Below are 13400 nucleotides of genomic sequence, written 5' to 3'. Positions count from 1 at the left end.
AAACCAGGCAACGATTGAAAATATAACTGTTGTCCTAAATAAATCCGTTCTTTGTTTCATATTTTTATGGGATCTTGGAGGAGGGATATCTCTCTGCGTCCCGTGTGCCGGACTGCACTTTTCTTAAACCTGGGTAACCCGTTTGGGCGGGTTTGACCCGAACGTATCAAGCGAGCTAACACCGCCTACCTCGGTTTCCCTGACAAACAAAGCATGCACTCCCCATTGTAGCTAGCCGGTAGCATTGGCTAGTTAGCCAAATATTTGCGAGCCAAGAGGATGGAAACCGTTGAAGGGTGAGTCCTGTTTCTGAGAGAAATTTTACACGTAGGCGCAGGCGTTTCTTTGACTGCAGCTTCACGGCACGCAAGTTTGTTGGTTTTTCCAGTCGCAGGCTTCACTTATTCAGCAGATGAGACATTTTCTATGCTAGGCTAACGAGCTAGCCTGCGCTCCCGTGTGTCCTGCTCTTGTGTGGCTTCTCTCAGATCCTCTGCAACTGAATAAAACGCAAATGCAGTTTTGACGGTCAGCAGCAAGGCTAGGGTAAAACTGGAAATAATTGAAATCATTTAAGTGGATTTTTAATTCAGTGCATCTCCCTGCATGCTATCCAGTAGCAGCTTAGTGTATTCACTTATGCAGCTGCTGTATAATCATTTAAACTGGCGATTAAACATTTAACTTTAAAATAATTACATGTGCTATTACTACAAACTGCTTCTTTCTTTGCTGCTTTTATCCGAACAGTAGGTTCTAATTTGAAGTAGCATATAAACAAAGCCAGCCGTGACATGTTATAGTCGCATTTTCAACTCATGTGAGCATGCCCAGCATCAACTGCACTGTCAAATCAGTTTTAAAATTTGCTTCTCGCTGATGTTTTTAATTGTTCTGTCTTCGCCACAGAGGAACATGTAGGCTTCTGTATGCTAAGGTGAAGCGAATGCTGCAAACATGCACTGCACAAGCATGCACACCAGCTCATATCTGCAGAAAACAGCATTTATGTTACCTGGAGTTATGAGCTTTGGCTGTGATTTCAGCTCCATTAGCTTATAGCTTACATGTGTATCCTTATCAGACACTTCCTCACAATCCAACAAACTTTCCTGGTCAGTCTGAATTGGAGCCAACACTTTACAGTAGGCAAAGTTTCTCTCAGAAGGATCTCAGGTTTCCAGGTGTCTCTTTAACTTCCTCGGTACCGTGTTGACTGTTGGAGTAGTTCCTCTTGACAGTTTGTGTGTATGTGGTTTTCTCCACACAAGAGGATGATCAGTTTCACCTCCTCACAGTGTTATTCTCTTCTGTATCAAGTTTAAGGTGTCAGTCAGGGCCTTTGGTGTGTAGTAACACAGTGAATTTAAATTTCATTCATGACTTTCTGTGCAGTTACAGTATTACTGTTTGGTTGACACAAATTTCCCAGGCACAGCTGGACTCGCCTCAAAGAGCACCTGAGTGCTGATAGAGACGGAGGATCAGAGATGCACTGGTGGTTACTGTTTGTGTGTGTGTTGATGTGATAAATGTGGTACTTTATAGGCGTGATCATGAAAAACAGCACATTACAAACTCAGTAATGTAATAGTTACATATGGAAACTCAATTTTTGTTGCACAAGTAAATGATTAACTACACATAAGCGAATTTCCTCAGTATTTGTTATGTGTCATGTGTCTGAAAGAAAAAAAGCAACATATCAGCTGAAATATCAGAATATTCTAGTTTTTATCACCAAATATCAATGTCAGTCTTGAAAAATCCTACGTTGTGTGCGAGAGAACGTTAACGGGCAAATGTAAAGGAATCTTTGGAAGAAGGAGTAATAAATACACACCGACATGTTTCTGTGCTCCTTTCTCAGAATGGAGGTGGACGGCTGGGACTCCAGTCTGGAGGAAGAGTTGGGTGTTTCTTTGGACGAGCTGAAGAAATGGATTGAAGAAGCTGTGGAGAAGAGCGAGATTGTGCAGAAGAAAAAGACTCAGTTGTCAGAACTGAAGGAATGGGTGGAGCAGAAAGAGGAGGAGGAGGCTCGGACAGAGAAGCTTCTCCGTGATGCCAACCAGTGAGCGGGAATTAAGATATTTCTTTTATTTTCATCAAACGCTGTGTCTTTATTGGTCTACAAACGAACTCTTCTACACTTTCCGCTCACTTCTTTCCTCCCTCCTCTTCCTCAGGTCTGTACTGGAGTGTGAGAAACTGGTGAAGGCAACTTACCGAAAGAACGGCCTCGTCTACCGAGAGAGCAGCTCGGAGGACGAGGGAGGCGGAGCCATGTTGTCCTCTGAAGTCATCGAGATAGACGATGACGACGACGATGACGTTATTGCTGTTGGCTGTTGTAAGTCGGGCTGTTTAGTTATGAATATGCATGTATGTAATGGAGTGATTATGCCTAATAATTATTTGTTTTTCTTCCATCCTTCATTTTCAGTGGTTCCGCCGAAGAAGCCTCTAACTCCAGTCAAAGATCCAGTGGTGAGAGCATTGCTGTATTGATCTGTTATATCTGTCTGTTTGAGGAGAGTTGATCGGTTGAATTATTTTCATTTTGCTGATTGATAGCTCTTAGCTGGTTCAGTTTTTCCTGACATCTAACAAATGGATTGGTGGACGTGACCAATAAAGCCTCTGAGAAAAGCAAAACACTGTCTCTCTTGCTGGATTTAATCCAGATTAACCGAAACAATTTCCTTCATAGCTTGTCACTAATTTTTTATTTTATAACTAGAAAAAGAGCTTCTAGGACAGCCTGTCTGATCTGTTATTAGGCAAGAGGTAGAGTACACCTCGGACAGGACCAGAGATTTTCCTGCATGTGAACAACTTTGGGAAAAGAAAATCACCTGGACAGTGGTTAAAAAAAAATATAGTTCCACATATTAAGTGGAGTTTTAGCCAGACTTAAAATACATTTTTGTTTATCAAACTGACAAGAAAAAAACTTTTCCTTCAATAGACATTACCAGTCGTGCTCACACGCACCATCCCCCAAAGCCCCATTTTAAGCTAAAGTGTCTTTTTTATTTCTAATGCCAGGTAAAGGAAACTTCCACAGTGCTGCAGAAAACCTCCCAGCAGGTGCAGAAATTGGTCCAAATGGTCAGCAAGCCACCACTCAGTGCGGCATTGCTCCGTTCCCCAGTACCGCCCTCAACTCAGTCAGGTAAACACACTGAAGTGCTGCTGCGTTCTTCAGGCTTTTGTTGAAATACTGATTCTAATGTGTTTTGCTCTTCTGCCCTTTAGGTAGCCACAGCTCACCACCTGCCGTGTTTATATCTCAAGCATCTCAGTCTGCAGGCCAACCAAACCCCAAAATGCCAGAAGATGAGCTCAGAATCTGGATGAGCATTCTGGGAAAGAAGCGCACCAAGACGTGGCACAAAGGCACCCTCGTTGCTATCAACCCAGTTGGTGTGTTATCATTTTCCTTTTCTGCCAGGTTCTTACTCCATGGGCTGTGTCTGCTTTGTCTTTAATGCTCCACACCCTCTGTCTGTCTTCAGGAAATGGTACATTCAAGTATAAAGTCAAGTTTGATAAAGGCAAGAGTCTGCTGTCTGGAAATCATGTGGCTTTTGACTATAACCCCACCCTGGAGAGTCTGTACGTTGGTGCTCGTGTAGTCGCCAAGTATAAGGATGGAAACCTGGTGTGGCTCTATGCTGGAATAGTAGCAGAGATGCCCAACAACAAGAACCGCATGAGGTGGGTTAGATGGTCAAAAATCTGAAGAGCTGTGGGGTGCTGATTGCCTGGGTTTCTTTATAAAGGCCTTTGCACATGTTTCAGGTTTCTGATCTTCTTTGATGATGGGTATGCTTCATATGTGACGCTGCCTGAGCTCTACCCAGTTTGCCGACCATGTAAGAGCCCTTCTCTCAAATTTTTTTGTTTATCTAAAAGAGAAAATAAGTAGCACTTACTGGAATATTTGATTTTTAAGAGTTTTTGTTCTGGTTTTTACAGTAAGGCATACTTGGGAGGACATAGAGGATGCATCATGTCGAGATTTTATCGAGGAATACATAACTGCATATCCCAGCAGGCCAATGGTTCTCCTAAAGGTTGGCCAGATAATCAAGACAGAGTGGGAGGGAACGTGGTGGAAGAGCAAAGTGGAGGAGGTGGATGGCAGCTTGGTGAAGATCCTCTTCTTGGTATGTTTGCACTATAAATAGCACTGATTTAGTCAATGATCAATCAATCTTTATTCCTGACTCGTAGTCAATGGAAACAATAAGTCACACAGCACAGAAACTAGATAAAAAAACAAATGCATCCAAATTCTCTCACATCTCACTTGCAATGACCCATCTCTGCATTAAAAAATCTATATACTTTACTACCCTACTTAATTTACCTAAGAGGAAGTTTGCTTGTGCATAGTGCAAAGTCGCCTGTAAATCATACTTGCCAGAGCAATATAGGCTGGCACAGGCCTAATTCTATGATAGCGGAGAGTTTTCTCCAAAGAGCCATTTATGAGCAATATTTGGCCAAAACAAATCTGCATGGACTTGCAAAATGTAATGATGTATAAGATAAGATCAGATTAATAAAAGGGATAAATGGTTAAATCCCCCATTTAATTACTCTGCAGTGAAATATTTGAGTTTGAATTCTTCTAATTAAAACTTTGCTACTAGATAAAATGCATCAGCCTAAAACGCACACTACTTTCAATTTAATTTTGACTAAAGTTCAGCTTAGTCCGTGAGGCAGTCGGCTTCTTTTTTCTTCAGCTGCATACGGCATTCAACCTTTCAACATGTAAACGATGATAAAAATGACATTTGCTAATAATTACAAATTAATTATTGCCATTATTGTGAATAGAGGTGTATCATGGCACGCCTCCTTATGGATTTACAAATGAAAACTACACCGTTTGAGTCCTTGATTAAAAAGTCACCAGACACCTTAGCAGCTGGGAGGCTAAACTGTCTGTGTTGCCCGCTGTTGACAGGATGATAAGAGGAGTGAGTGGATCTACAGAGGCTCCACCAGGCTGGAGCCGATGTTCAATCTGAAGATGACCACAGCCAACACCCAGGAGAAGAAGCTAGCTGGCCAGCAGAGGACAAGACCTAACATGGGTAAAAACCCAAGCGTTCACCACTCACTTGCGATTTTCTGTTTGTGCTTCTTTCTAATTTGACTTGTTCCATTTTTCTGTCTGCAGGGGCGTTGAGGAGCAAAGGCCCAGTAGTTCAGTACACCAGTGACGGGCATGTTGGAGCGTCTCCGGTCAAAGCGCCGCAGCCCTCGACCAGCCAGAGTTCACCAACAGCACAGCTTCAGCAGCGCCCACAGCCGCTGCAACCTCAACAAAGCCCTCAGCCCGCGCTTCCTCCACAGCCTCTGCCACAGTGAGTGATGCTTATAAACATGTCGGCTTTATTCGGCTCAAAAAAAGTAAAAGTTGAGGGAAATTTAGAGTTGGAGCTTCATGCCAGTTTGAATTAAAACAAGAATCTTGTAAAGTAAGTAAAACGTATAATAAGAAGCCGAGAAACTCTTAATTCATGTGAGATAACAATTCCATTTTATTAGATTTATAATATTTTACAAAGCGTTTTATTTGCTGATTGCAATGTTGCAGATTTTAATGAGGTTTTTATTTCACCAACATGATGTGACATGTTTCTAAATGAAAAGAAATGTGTGGGTGGGTGGTGTGACTCGCTTCCTCAGTCAGCATGGGATTAGATTTATGTATTTGTACTTGAGCTCAAAAGAGAACACAAATCTTTTTAGATTAACAGGATTATCAGCAGGTGGGCGAGGTGGTACTGTCACATCATGTCAACAAGGTTTGTGGTTTGAGCCTCCTGATTGGTCGGTGTCTTTCTGTGTGGGTTTCCTCCCAGAGATAGGGTGGAAAGAAAAACTAGAAAACAGATATAATGAACCCAAGAGAGTCCAAGATACCACCATTTAAATGACTACCATAATATAAGGATAGTAGTTATTGTTATTATTATTATTATTTTACATTATTTGAATCATTTCCTACAAAAAATAATGACCCTAATTTTATTCTCCATGGGCCAAATTTACTAAAGGGGGTAAAATGGCAAACACAATCCCCAAATTGCGCTTGTAGGTGTGGTTAGTTTTACAGATAATTTATAAAAGTTGTGCTTTTTTTGTAATTAAATTTCTCGTAAATCTGCCCTCACATCTCCATACCAAACATCATAGAGCAATCGCTGTCTGGTCAGCTATGTTCGAATACGTGTTGGGACATCATGAGTCTGGAGTTTTAAAGTGAAAGATAAAGGTTTAAAAGTTTGCAGCAAATAAATTGACCTAAAGAACAGCTGAAGGACTGATGAGCATATGCAAACTCCCAAGAATTGCTTCTCCTCCTAAAATATTGATCAGATTTTATTAAAACTTGTTAGTAAAACACATTGAATGCCTAATGAATTTTCACCTATCCAGGTCACTTTAATCGTTTTACAGCCAGTAACCTGTGAACTGTGATGGCTTAACCTAGATGGGCTAGCTGCTTATTAAGGGATGATGTTTAAAGGTTCAGATGAGTTACACAGCTCTGCCCGTGTAACTCATCTGAACCTTTAAACATCATCCCTTAAGAAGCAGCTAATATTAAGAATCAAAGTATAGAAATGCAGAGGGGTTGGATTGTTTTTTCCTTTAACTGACTATTTGTGCATTTTCCCCCTGTTCACTGACTTGAAGGAATAAACATCAGATGGCCCGAAAGAGTACTTCTCCATTTGTTCCTGGGGTGGGCGGCACACATGCCTCTAAAGTCACGCAGTCTCTTACATCCACTAACAGCAACCTCTCAGGGTGAGTTCACCTTGTGTTCATTAAACTAGCCATGTTTTTCAGCACAGAAAGCATTAACTTCACTCTCTGTCTTTTCCCTGTTTGCCTGTCAATCCACAGCGGAAGAGCGCTGAATGCCCCAAACCCTGTGGCGCCCACGTTCACACAAACGTATCAGAGACAAATGACCCCGCTGACTACAGTCCCTGCTGCTATTCCCCACGCAGTGGCCCAGGTCCCACACCAGCCGGCGTATCGCGCCCCGACCGACCGCATCTTCTATCTGGCGCACACATGTCAGCCTGCCTGTCTGAAGCGCGTCCGGCCCGCAACAACAAGCATGCACAGAGGGAAGAACCCGCTCCTCACACCTTTGCTGTATGACTTCAGACGCATGACGGGACGGCGCAAAGTCAACCGCAAGGTGATAAGGAACATCAACATGATTGACGACTTTCAAATGTATTTCTTTTTTTTTTGTATTTATAGGTAACCCTTACCTTTTGCATGTCCACTCCTCAGATGTCTTTCCACGTCATCTACAAGGCTCCGTGTGGACTTTGCTTGCGTAACATGGCCGAGATCCAGCAGTACCTCTTCCAGACGAACTGTGACTTTATATTCTTAGAGATGTTTTGCCTGGACCCCTACGTGCTCGTCGATCGTCCCTTCCAGCCACAAAGGCCCTTTTATTACATTCCAGACATCACGGCAGGAAAGGAGGATATTCCACTTTCCTGTGTCAATGAGATTGATAACAGCTCTGCTCCTGAAGTAACTTACAGTAAGAACAACACTGAAATCATAATAAAGGGACAGAGACTGTTTTTCTGTTGAGGGTGGGATTTTGGGTTTAAGGACAAATCTTTGTTTTAAATGGCAACTAACAGAGCATTTTCAGTGGTCTTGGAAAGTAGTAGGTGTACATATGAGATGATGACATATGAGCCAAGACACAACACCAACAAAGTCATTTTTTAACTTGGTTATAACATCAATTTTCATTCATTATGACACCCTACATTCTCATTACAGTATACTGTTAACAGGGTTACTGAAAATCTAAGTCGAGTAAAGCACAAGTTTTCACAGAATGCATAGTGTCGTATGAAAACTTAAGTATGCACTTACTGCTCCCATAGGAGGTAAGAGCGAAAAGGCTATCACTGTTCTGATGCAGATGATCCCAAGTACAGGAACAAATCTGCAACAGAATGGCTGAAAAAGAAAAACAACAAGCAGTGATGCTGTGTCGCAGTGAAATACAGGCAAACCTCAAAGAACTGAAGCAATACTGGAAACATGAGTGGGCCAAAATTCTTCCACATAGATGTCAGGGACTGATGACGTCATAGAAAAACAAGAAGCAACAAGTTATTGCTGATAAAGGTGGTTCTAGTCGCTATTGATTCATCTGTTGTGTTAAGTTTTTCACAAAAAAGTGAACCACGATGTGAAATACACTACAGGTTAACAAAAAATGAATAAATTATGCATAATATGTGGATAAAAACCCTTTAGGAAAACTTTATGATTTCTTGTGATATTATATGATGTGATGTTCACTTTTTCGACTGTGATTTTCTTTTGAAGTCAATAACTCAGCAGCTCATACTAAGACTTAATGTGAAGAGTACTGTTAATGTGAAAATTCATTTTTAAAAATGACTCCGACACCACATTAATGCAAAGTTACTTTGTAATGACAGGCTAATAGATCATGTTGTCCTCTCTTTAAGGTAAAGAGCGTATTCCTGAAGATGGCGTGTTTATCAACACCAGTGCAGACTTCCTTGTCGGCTGCGATTGCACCGACGGCTGTCAGGACAAGTTAGTGAAGCAGCTTTTTCTTTCTTTCTCTTTTTCATATTTTTCCCACTTCTAGAGCTCTGAGGATGTGTCTTTGAGTTTTAATACCTGTTATCACATAATTACAGATCCAAATGCTCCTGCCACCAGCTGACCCTTCAGGCTACAGGTTGTACACCGGGGGGACAGATCAACCCAAACGCAGGATATTCGTACAAACGATTGGAGGAGTGCCTGCCCACAGGGTGAGACACTGAACAACAATACTGAACCCTCATTCCCCTTAGTACCTCACGAGACCATAATTACTGTTGAGTTTATTGGGCCGTCTTTCTTCAGAGGCACTTATCTCTTCTTTCTTCTTGTTACCCGTTCTCTCTCTCAGGATCTATGAGTGTAATAAAAGATGCAAATGTAACGCTCAGATGTGCACCAACCGGCTGGTGCAGCACGGCCTGCAGGTCCGTCTCCAACTCTTCAAGACCCAGAACAAAGGCTGGGGAATCAGATGTCTGGATGATGTAGCTAAAGGCTCATTTGTGTGCATTTATGCTGGTGAGGCAGCGTACTTTAAATTCAGGTGATGACTTTATTGCAAGAGGACTTAATTATTTGCCTTTTTTCCTGCCGCTTCACCAGGTAAAATCCTGACAGATGACTTTGCTGACAAAGAAGGTCTTGAGATGGGTGATGAGTATTTTGCTAACCTGGACCACATAGAGAGTGTGGAGAACTTTAAGGAGGGCTATGAGAGCGAGGCTCACTGTTCAGACAGCGAGGGAAGCGGCGTGGACGTATCCAGGATAAAAATCCAGCCCTCTGCTTTAGTGTCAGCTAACCCTGTGGGGCGACCAGCTAAGAAGAGTAAGTCTAAATCCAAACACGAGAGATCAAAGCGGTGTTGAGCTTCTTATTCTCCATATAATTTCTCACATTTCTTTTTTTCTTACAGCCCAAAGCTCGAGCTCGTCAGGCGACAGCAATGAGGATGAGGACAAAGAGTCTAAGAGTGAAGATGAAAGCGACAGTTCAGATGACACGTTTGTGAAGGACAGCTACTACAGCTCCAGCTCGGTGTGGAGGAGTTACACCACACGTGGGCAGGTCAAAGGCAACAAGGAAGGTGAGCCAGCTGCATCTTTGTAGTGTAACGGGTTTCACACAAAGGACAGTTCACATTAGATAGATGAGGAGTTTGTGTATGTGTGCTTCGTTATGAAGATTTGTCAGTGACTTAATGCTTTTTATGTTTTGGGTCTTTTTTTTTTTTCTTAGAGATGGAGTAATCAACAGTGTTTTCTTATGTTATTCTTATAATGCATACACTATACTGGCAAAAGTATTCACTCTTCTGCCGCACACATGAGCTTGAGGGACGTCCAATACCTAATCTATAGGATTTAATATTTTAATGTTGGAAGTGAGATTTCTGTGTTGTATTCCCATGGATATGACGTAAGGCTTTAATGCGGCTGCTCGGGCCATGGAAACCCGTCCATAAAGCTCTCTACGAACTGTTCTTGAGCGAACCTGAAGGCCACATGAAGTTTGGAGGTCTGTAGTGACTGACTATGGAGAAAGTTGCGGACCTCTGCGGACTAAGAATTTCAGCATTCGCTGACCCCGCTCTGTGTTGCTGTCATTCCCAATCACTTCCGCTTTGCTATAAATCCACTAACAAGCGACTGTGGAATATTTAGTTGTGAGAAAATTTCACGAGCGGACTTGTAAAGGTATCATCTTATCACAGTACCACGCTGGAATTCAGTGAGCTCAGGAGAGCGACCCACAAATATTCCGAGAAGCAGTCTGCATGCCTAGGTGTTTGATTTTACACATCTGTGGTCATGAAAGTGATTGGTGCACCTTACTTCAAAGATTTGGATGACTGTTTGAATACTTTTGGCATTATAGTGTATGTGAGTGTAGTTTTGGTTAAGTGGGAAGTGTCCCACACAGTGGGAGTTAGGGACGACCTTTGTACGGATTGTATGAAACACATTTAAGCTTTTCGGCCTCACTTCCTGCAGTGTTTCCTCATTAATTCTGTCAGAAAGATTTCTGTGTTGTATTTTTACACTTGTCTCTCTCCTCCTCTGCCTCAGGGAGTCAAGATAGTAAAGATGGAATGAGCATCTCAGCCAGAGGAACAGATGATGACAAGCCACCATCTATGCCAGAGGAGACGGGAAAAAGCAAAGTGGCTTCCTGGCTAACGAGCCAGGGGCTTAAAAAGGTTATTAAAGACAACGTAATGTTGGAAATATACAGAATACACAGAAATAAAGCTGTAGTCCTACTTTCATCTTAGTACAGGAAAAGGCTGAATGGTAAAAGGTGGCTCTTTTTCTTCATGAACATGTTGCGTGATTATTAATAACCCTTCCTTTTCTATTCTCTTCGTAGGAACCTGGAGATAACAAGAGGTTTGTTTGGATTTCACACTAACATGCTTACACTGGTGTTTAGACCGTGTTTGCTTCCACACGTTTGTGCTTGAGCTCATTTTGCTGGAAAGCATTTCTGTTGAGATGACTTTCATTTTTTATCTCTTGCAGTCCAGTGAAGCCTGAAGTGGTGAAGAAGCAGGATGTGATGACTTTGTCTGACAGTGACGATGTTCAGACCATCAGCTCAGGATCCGATGACAACAAGGACAAAGAGAAAGCAACGCCAGGTAAAGAGTCGGTTGTCGGTTTCATTGTTTTAACTGGTCTTAACGCATTATCAGATGTAGCACTCTGATCTGTACAATGACAGTAAAGATTTATCTTAGCTTGAATTGCTTTTGTTTGTCATCACACTTATCGTAACTTTCCACTGGTTTTCTCTTTTCTTACATCTGGATCAGGTGTGACTAAAAAGCAGGTGGCTGTGAAATCTACTCGTGGCATCGCCCTGAAAAACAGCCACGGGATGATGGTAAAAACAGGCGTGCCTGGAGGTGGAGGGCCGGGAGGAGGTAAAGGAGGACAGCAGGGGCAGACGGGAGGAGGCGGAGACAACACTCCCACTAAAAACACCCGCCAGTTCTTTGATGGGGAAGAGTCCTGTTACATCATTGATGCCAAGTTGGAAGGAAACCTCGGACGTTATCTCAACGTATGAATCTGCTGCTGTGTGATCGTTTTATGTTACTTGAGCGCCGCTCTGATTACTTTCCTCTGACGTCGTCACCTCTGCTCTCTGTTTGTGTTACAGCACAGCTGCAGTCCGAACCTTTTCGTCCAGAATGTGTTTGTAGACACACATGACTTGAGGTTTCCCTGGGTTGCCTTCTTTGCCAGCAAGTGAGTTTTGAAACAGAGGAAAAGATTATCCAAGATTTTCTGTACTTGAACATGCCTGCAAAACAGTAGAATTCTTGTCTTTATCCTTACAAATAAACTGACAGGAAGGTGTGTTTAAAGTTGAGTAAAGTTCAACATATGTGCCGTTTTATTTTAGGGGATTTCTCTCTTACAGGGCGAGAGGCCATCATCCATAACTATCTTGATGAGTTTTTTTTATTAATTATATTATTTAATCATGTCTAACACTGAGACTGCACTACTCTGAATGTTTGCTTTCTGTTAAACAGGCTGGAGTTTTGAGTGGAAAAACAGATGCTGTGTTGTTTTCTGTGTGAATGCAACCTTAGGGTGGCGCTGCTGTGTCATTGTTAGGCCTGCCATCGGATCATACAGGAATAGTTTTACAGTTGCGGAAAGGTGTTCCTATCAGCAATGGACTGGATTTATGCCACCTGCCTAAACAGCACTTGTGGCTCAGTGTGTGCAGGGAAAGAGAGAGGCATTAGACTGGGAACTCTGTAACAAGCAGTCGACCACTCTCACTATTAGTTTCAAGGCTAGAACGTACAATGAAGACTCATCTGGCCACTTCACCTTGCTCCCCTTTGCCCTTTGTAAGGTAAAAGGGCAGGTTGCTCTTCCCTTTTGCCCTTCAAAACAGCTTTAATTCTTCATGACAACGAGATGCTGGAGACATTCCTCAGAGATTCTGGTCCATATTGACATGATAGCATCACACAGTTTCTCTAATAGATCAATATCTGATGACTCAGAAGATCAGCAGTTTCTGAAACACTCAAACCAACACAGCTGGCAACAAGAACCGTGCCATGCTCAGTCTGAACATCAGCATGTTGTCTCAACTGTATCTACAAGCCTAAATGAATTGAGTTGCTGCCATGTGATTGGCTGATTAGACGTTTGCGTTAATGAATATGTACCTAACAACATCTTAACGTTTTGTTCTTGCACTGACATCACCGTTTGTGTCGTCGTGCAGGAGGATCCGGGCCGGCACAGAGCTGACCTGGGACTATAACTACGAGGTGGGCAGCGTGGAGGGTAAGGTCCTGCTCTGCTGCTGCGGCTCCACCGAGTGCCGAGGAAGACTGCTGTGATCCACAGGGACCTCCATTACCTGTAGTTAAACTAAGGAACCCTCTCAACAATGTACCCCGAGTTTTTATTTGTTCTTTTTTTGGAGGGGTTTGAGTTGTGTGTTTTGTTTTGTTTTTTAATTCAAATTTTACATTTTATTACTACTGCCTTGATTTTATTGTTCCTCTACATCTCAATAAAATGTCCTCTCTGTGAAACTAACCAAAGGTCCTGAATTGAAACAAACCCTTCACAATAAAATAACTGTATTATGACCTTTTGTTCGTTTTTAATAATGTATTGATATTTTATTTAATCGAGCTTTAACATTTGTGTGCCTATTTCTCTTTAAATGTTACTTCAAGCGCTCAGAGTGACCAG

At 42.3% G+C, this 13400-nt stretch overlaps 1 protein-coding gene across 2 annotated transcripts; it reads left to right on the top strand.

Annotated features, from left to right (window-relative positions):
- The first annotated feature begins 98 nt into the window (after positions 1 to 98).
- Positions 99 to 13284, top strand: setdb1b (SET domain bifurcated histone lysine methyltransferase 1b). 2 transcript variants are annotated; one of them, XM_086311646.1, is made up of 25 exons: positions 99 to 296; positions 1871 to 2074; positions 2190 to 2353; positions 2447 to 2490; positions 3052 to 3178; positions 3262 to 3429; positions 3522 to 3723; positions 3808 to 3881; positions 3985 to 4175; positions 4985 to 5114; positions 5201 to 5387; positions 6727 to 6840; positions 6940 to 7243; positions 7342 to 7603; positions 8559 to 8649; positions 8757 to 8873; positions 9014 to 9183; positions 9268 to 9492; positions 9581 to 9751; positions 10734 to 10864; positions 11035 to 11054; positions 11187 to 11305; positions 11480 to 11730; positions 11830 to 11918; positions 12922 to 13284. In XM_086311646.1, exons 1-25 carry the CDS (start codon positions 280 to 282, stop codon positions 13037 to 13039), a joined length of 3690 nt encoding a protein of 1229 aa, XP_086167772.1. In that variant the 5' UTR covers positions 99 to 279; the 3' UTR covers positions 13040 to 13284. The 2 variants fall into 2 exon arrangements, with proteins under 2 accessions (XP_086167772.1, XP_086167773.1); XM_086311647.1 differs by lacking the exon at positions 99 to 296 and adding an exon at positions 403 to 546.
- Positions 13285 to 13400: the final 116 nt, after the last annotated feature.

The sequence above is a fragment of the Aulonocara sp. 'chitande type north' Nkhata Bay genome, linkage group LG11 (genome assembly GCF_057382095.1).
Source record: "Aulonocara sp. 'chitande type north' Nkhata Bay isolate Kocher_YH1m ecotype deep benthic linkage group LG11, A_spYH_male_GT1.1, whole genome shotgun sequence".
Lineage (NCBI taxonomy): Eukaryota > Metazoa > Chordata > Actinopteri > Cichliformes > Cichlidae > Aulonocara > Aulonocara sp. 'chitande type north' Nkhata Bay.
The sequence above is the reverse complement of the archived record's forward strand: the minus strand, read 5'-3'. Positions and strand labels throughout refer to the sequence as shown.

Coding starts and splice junctions, on each gene's coding strand:
- setdb1b (XM_086311646.1), top strand. Junction 3,882..3,984: donor CTACCCAGTTTGCCGACCAT/GTAAGAGCCCTT, acceptor TGGTTTTTACAG/TAAGGCATACTTGGGAGGAC. Junction 8,874..9,013: donor GAGGAGTGCCTGCCCACAGG/GTGAGACACTGA, acceptor TCTCTCTCTCAG/GATCTATGAGTGTAATAAAA.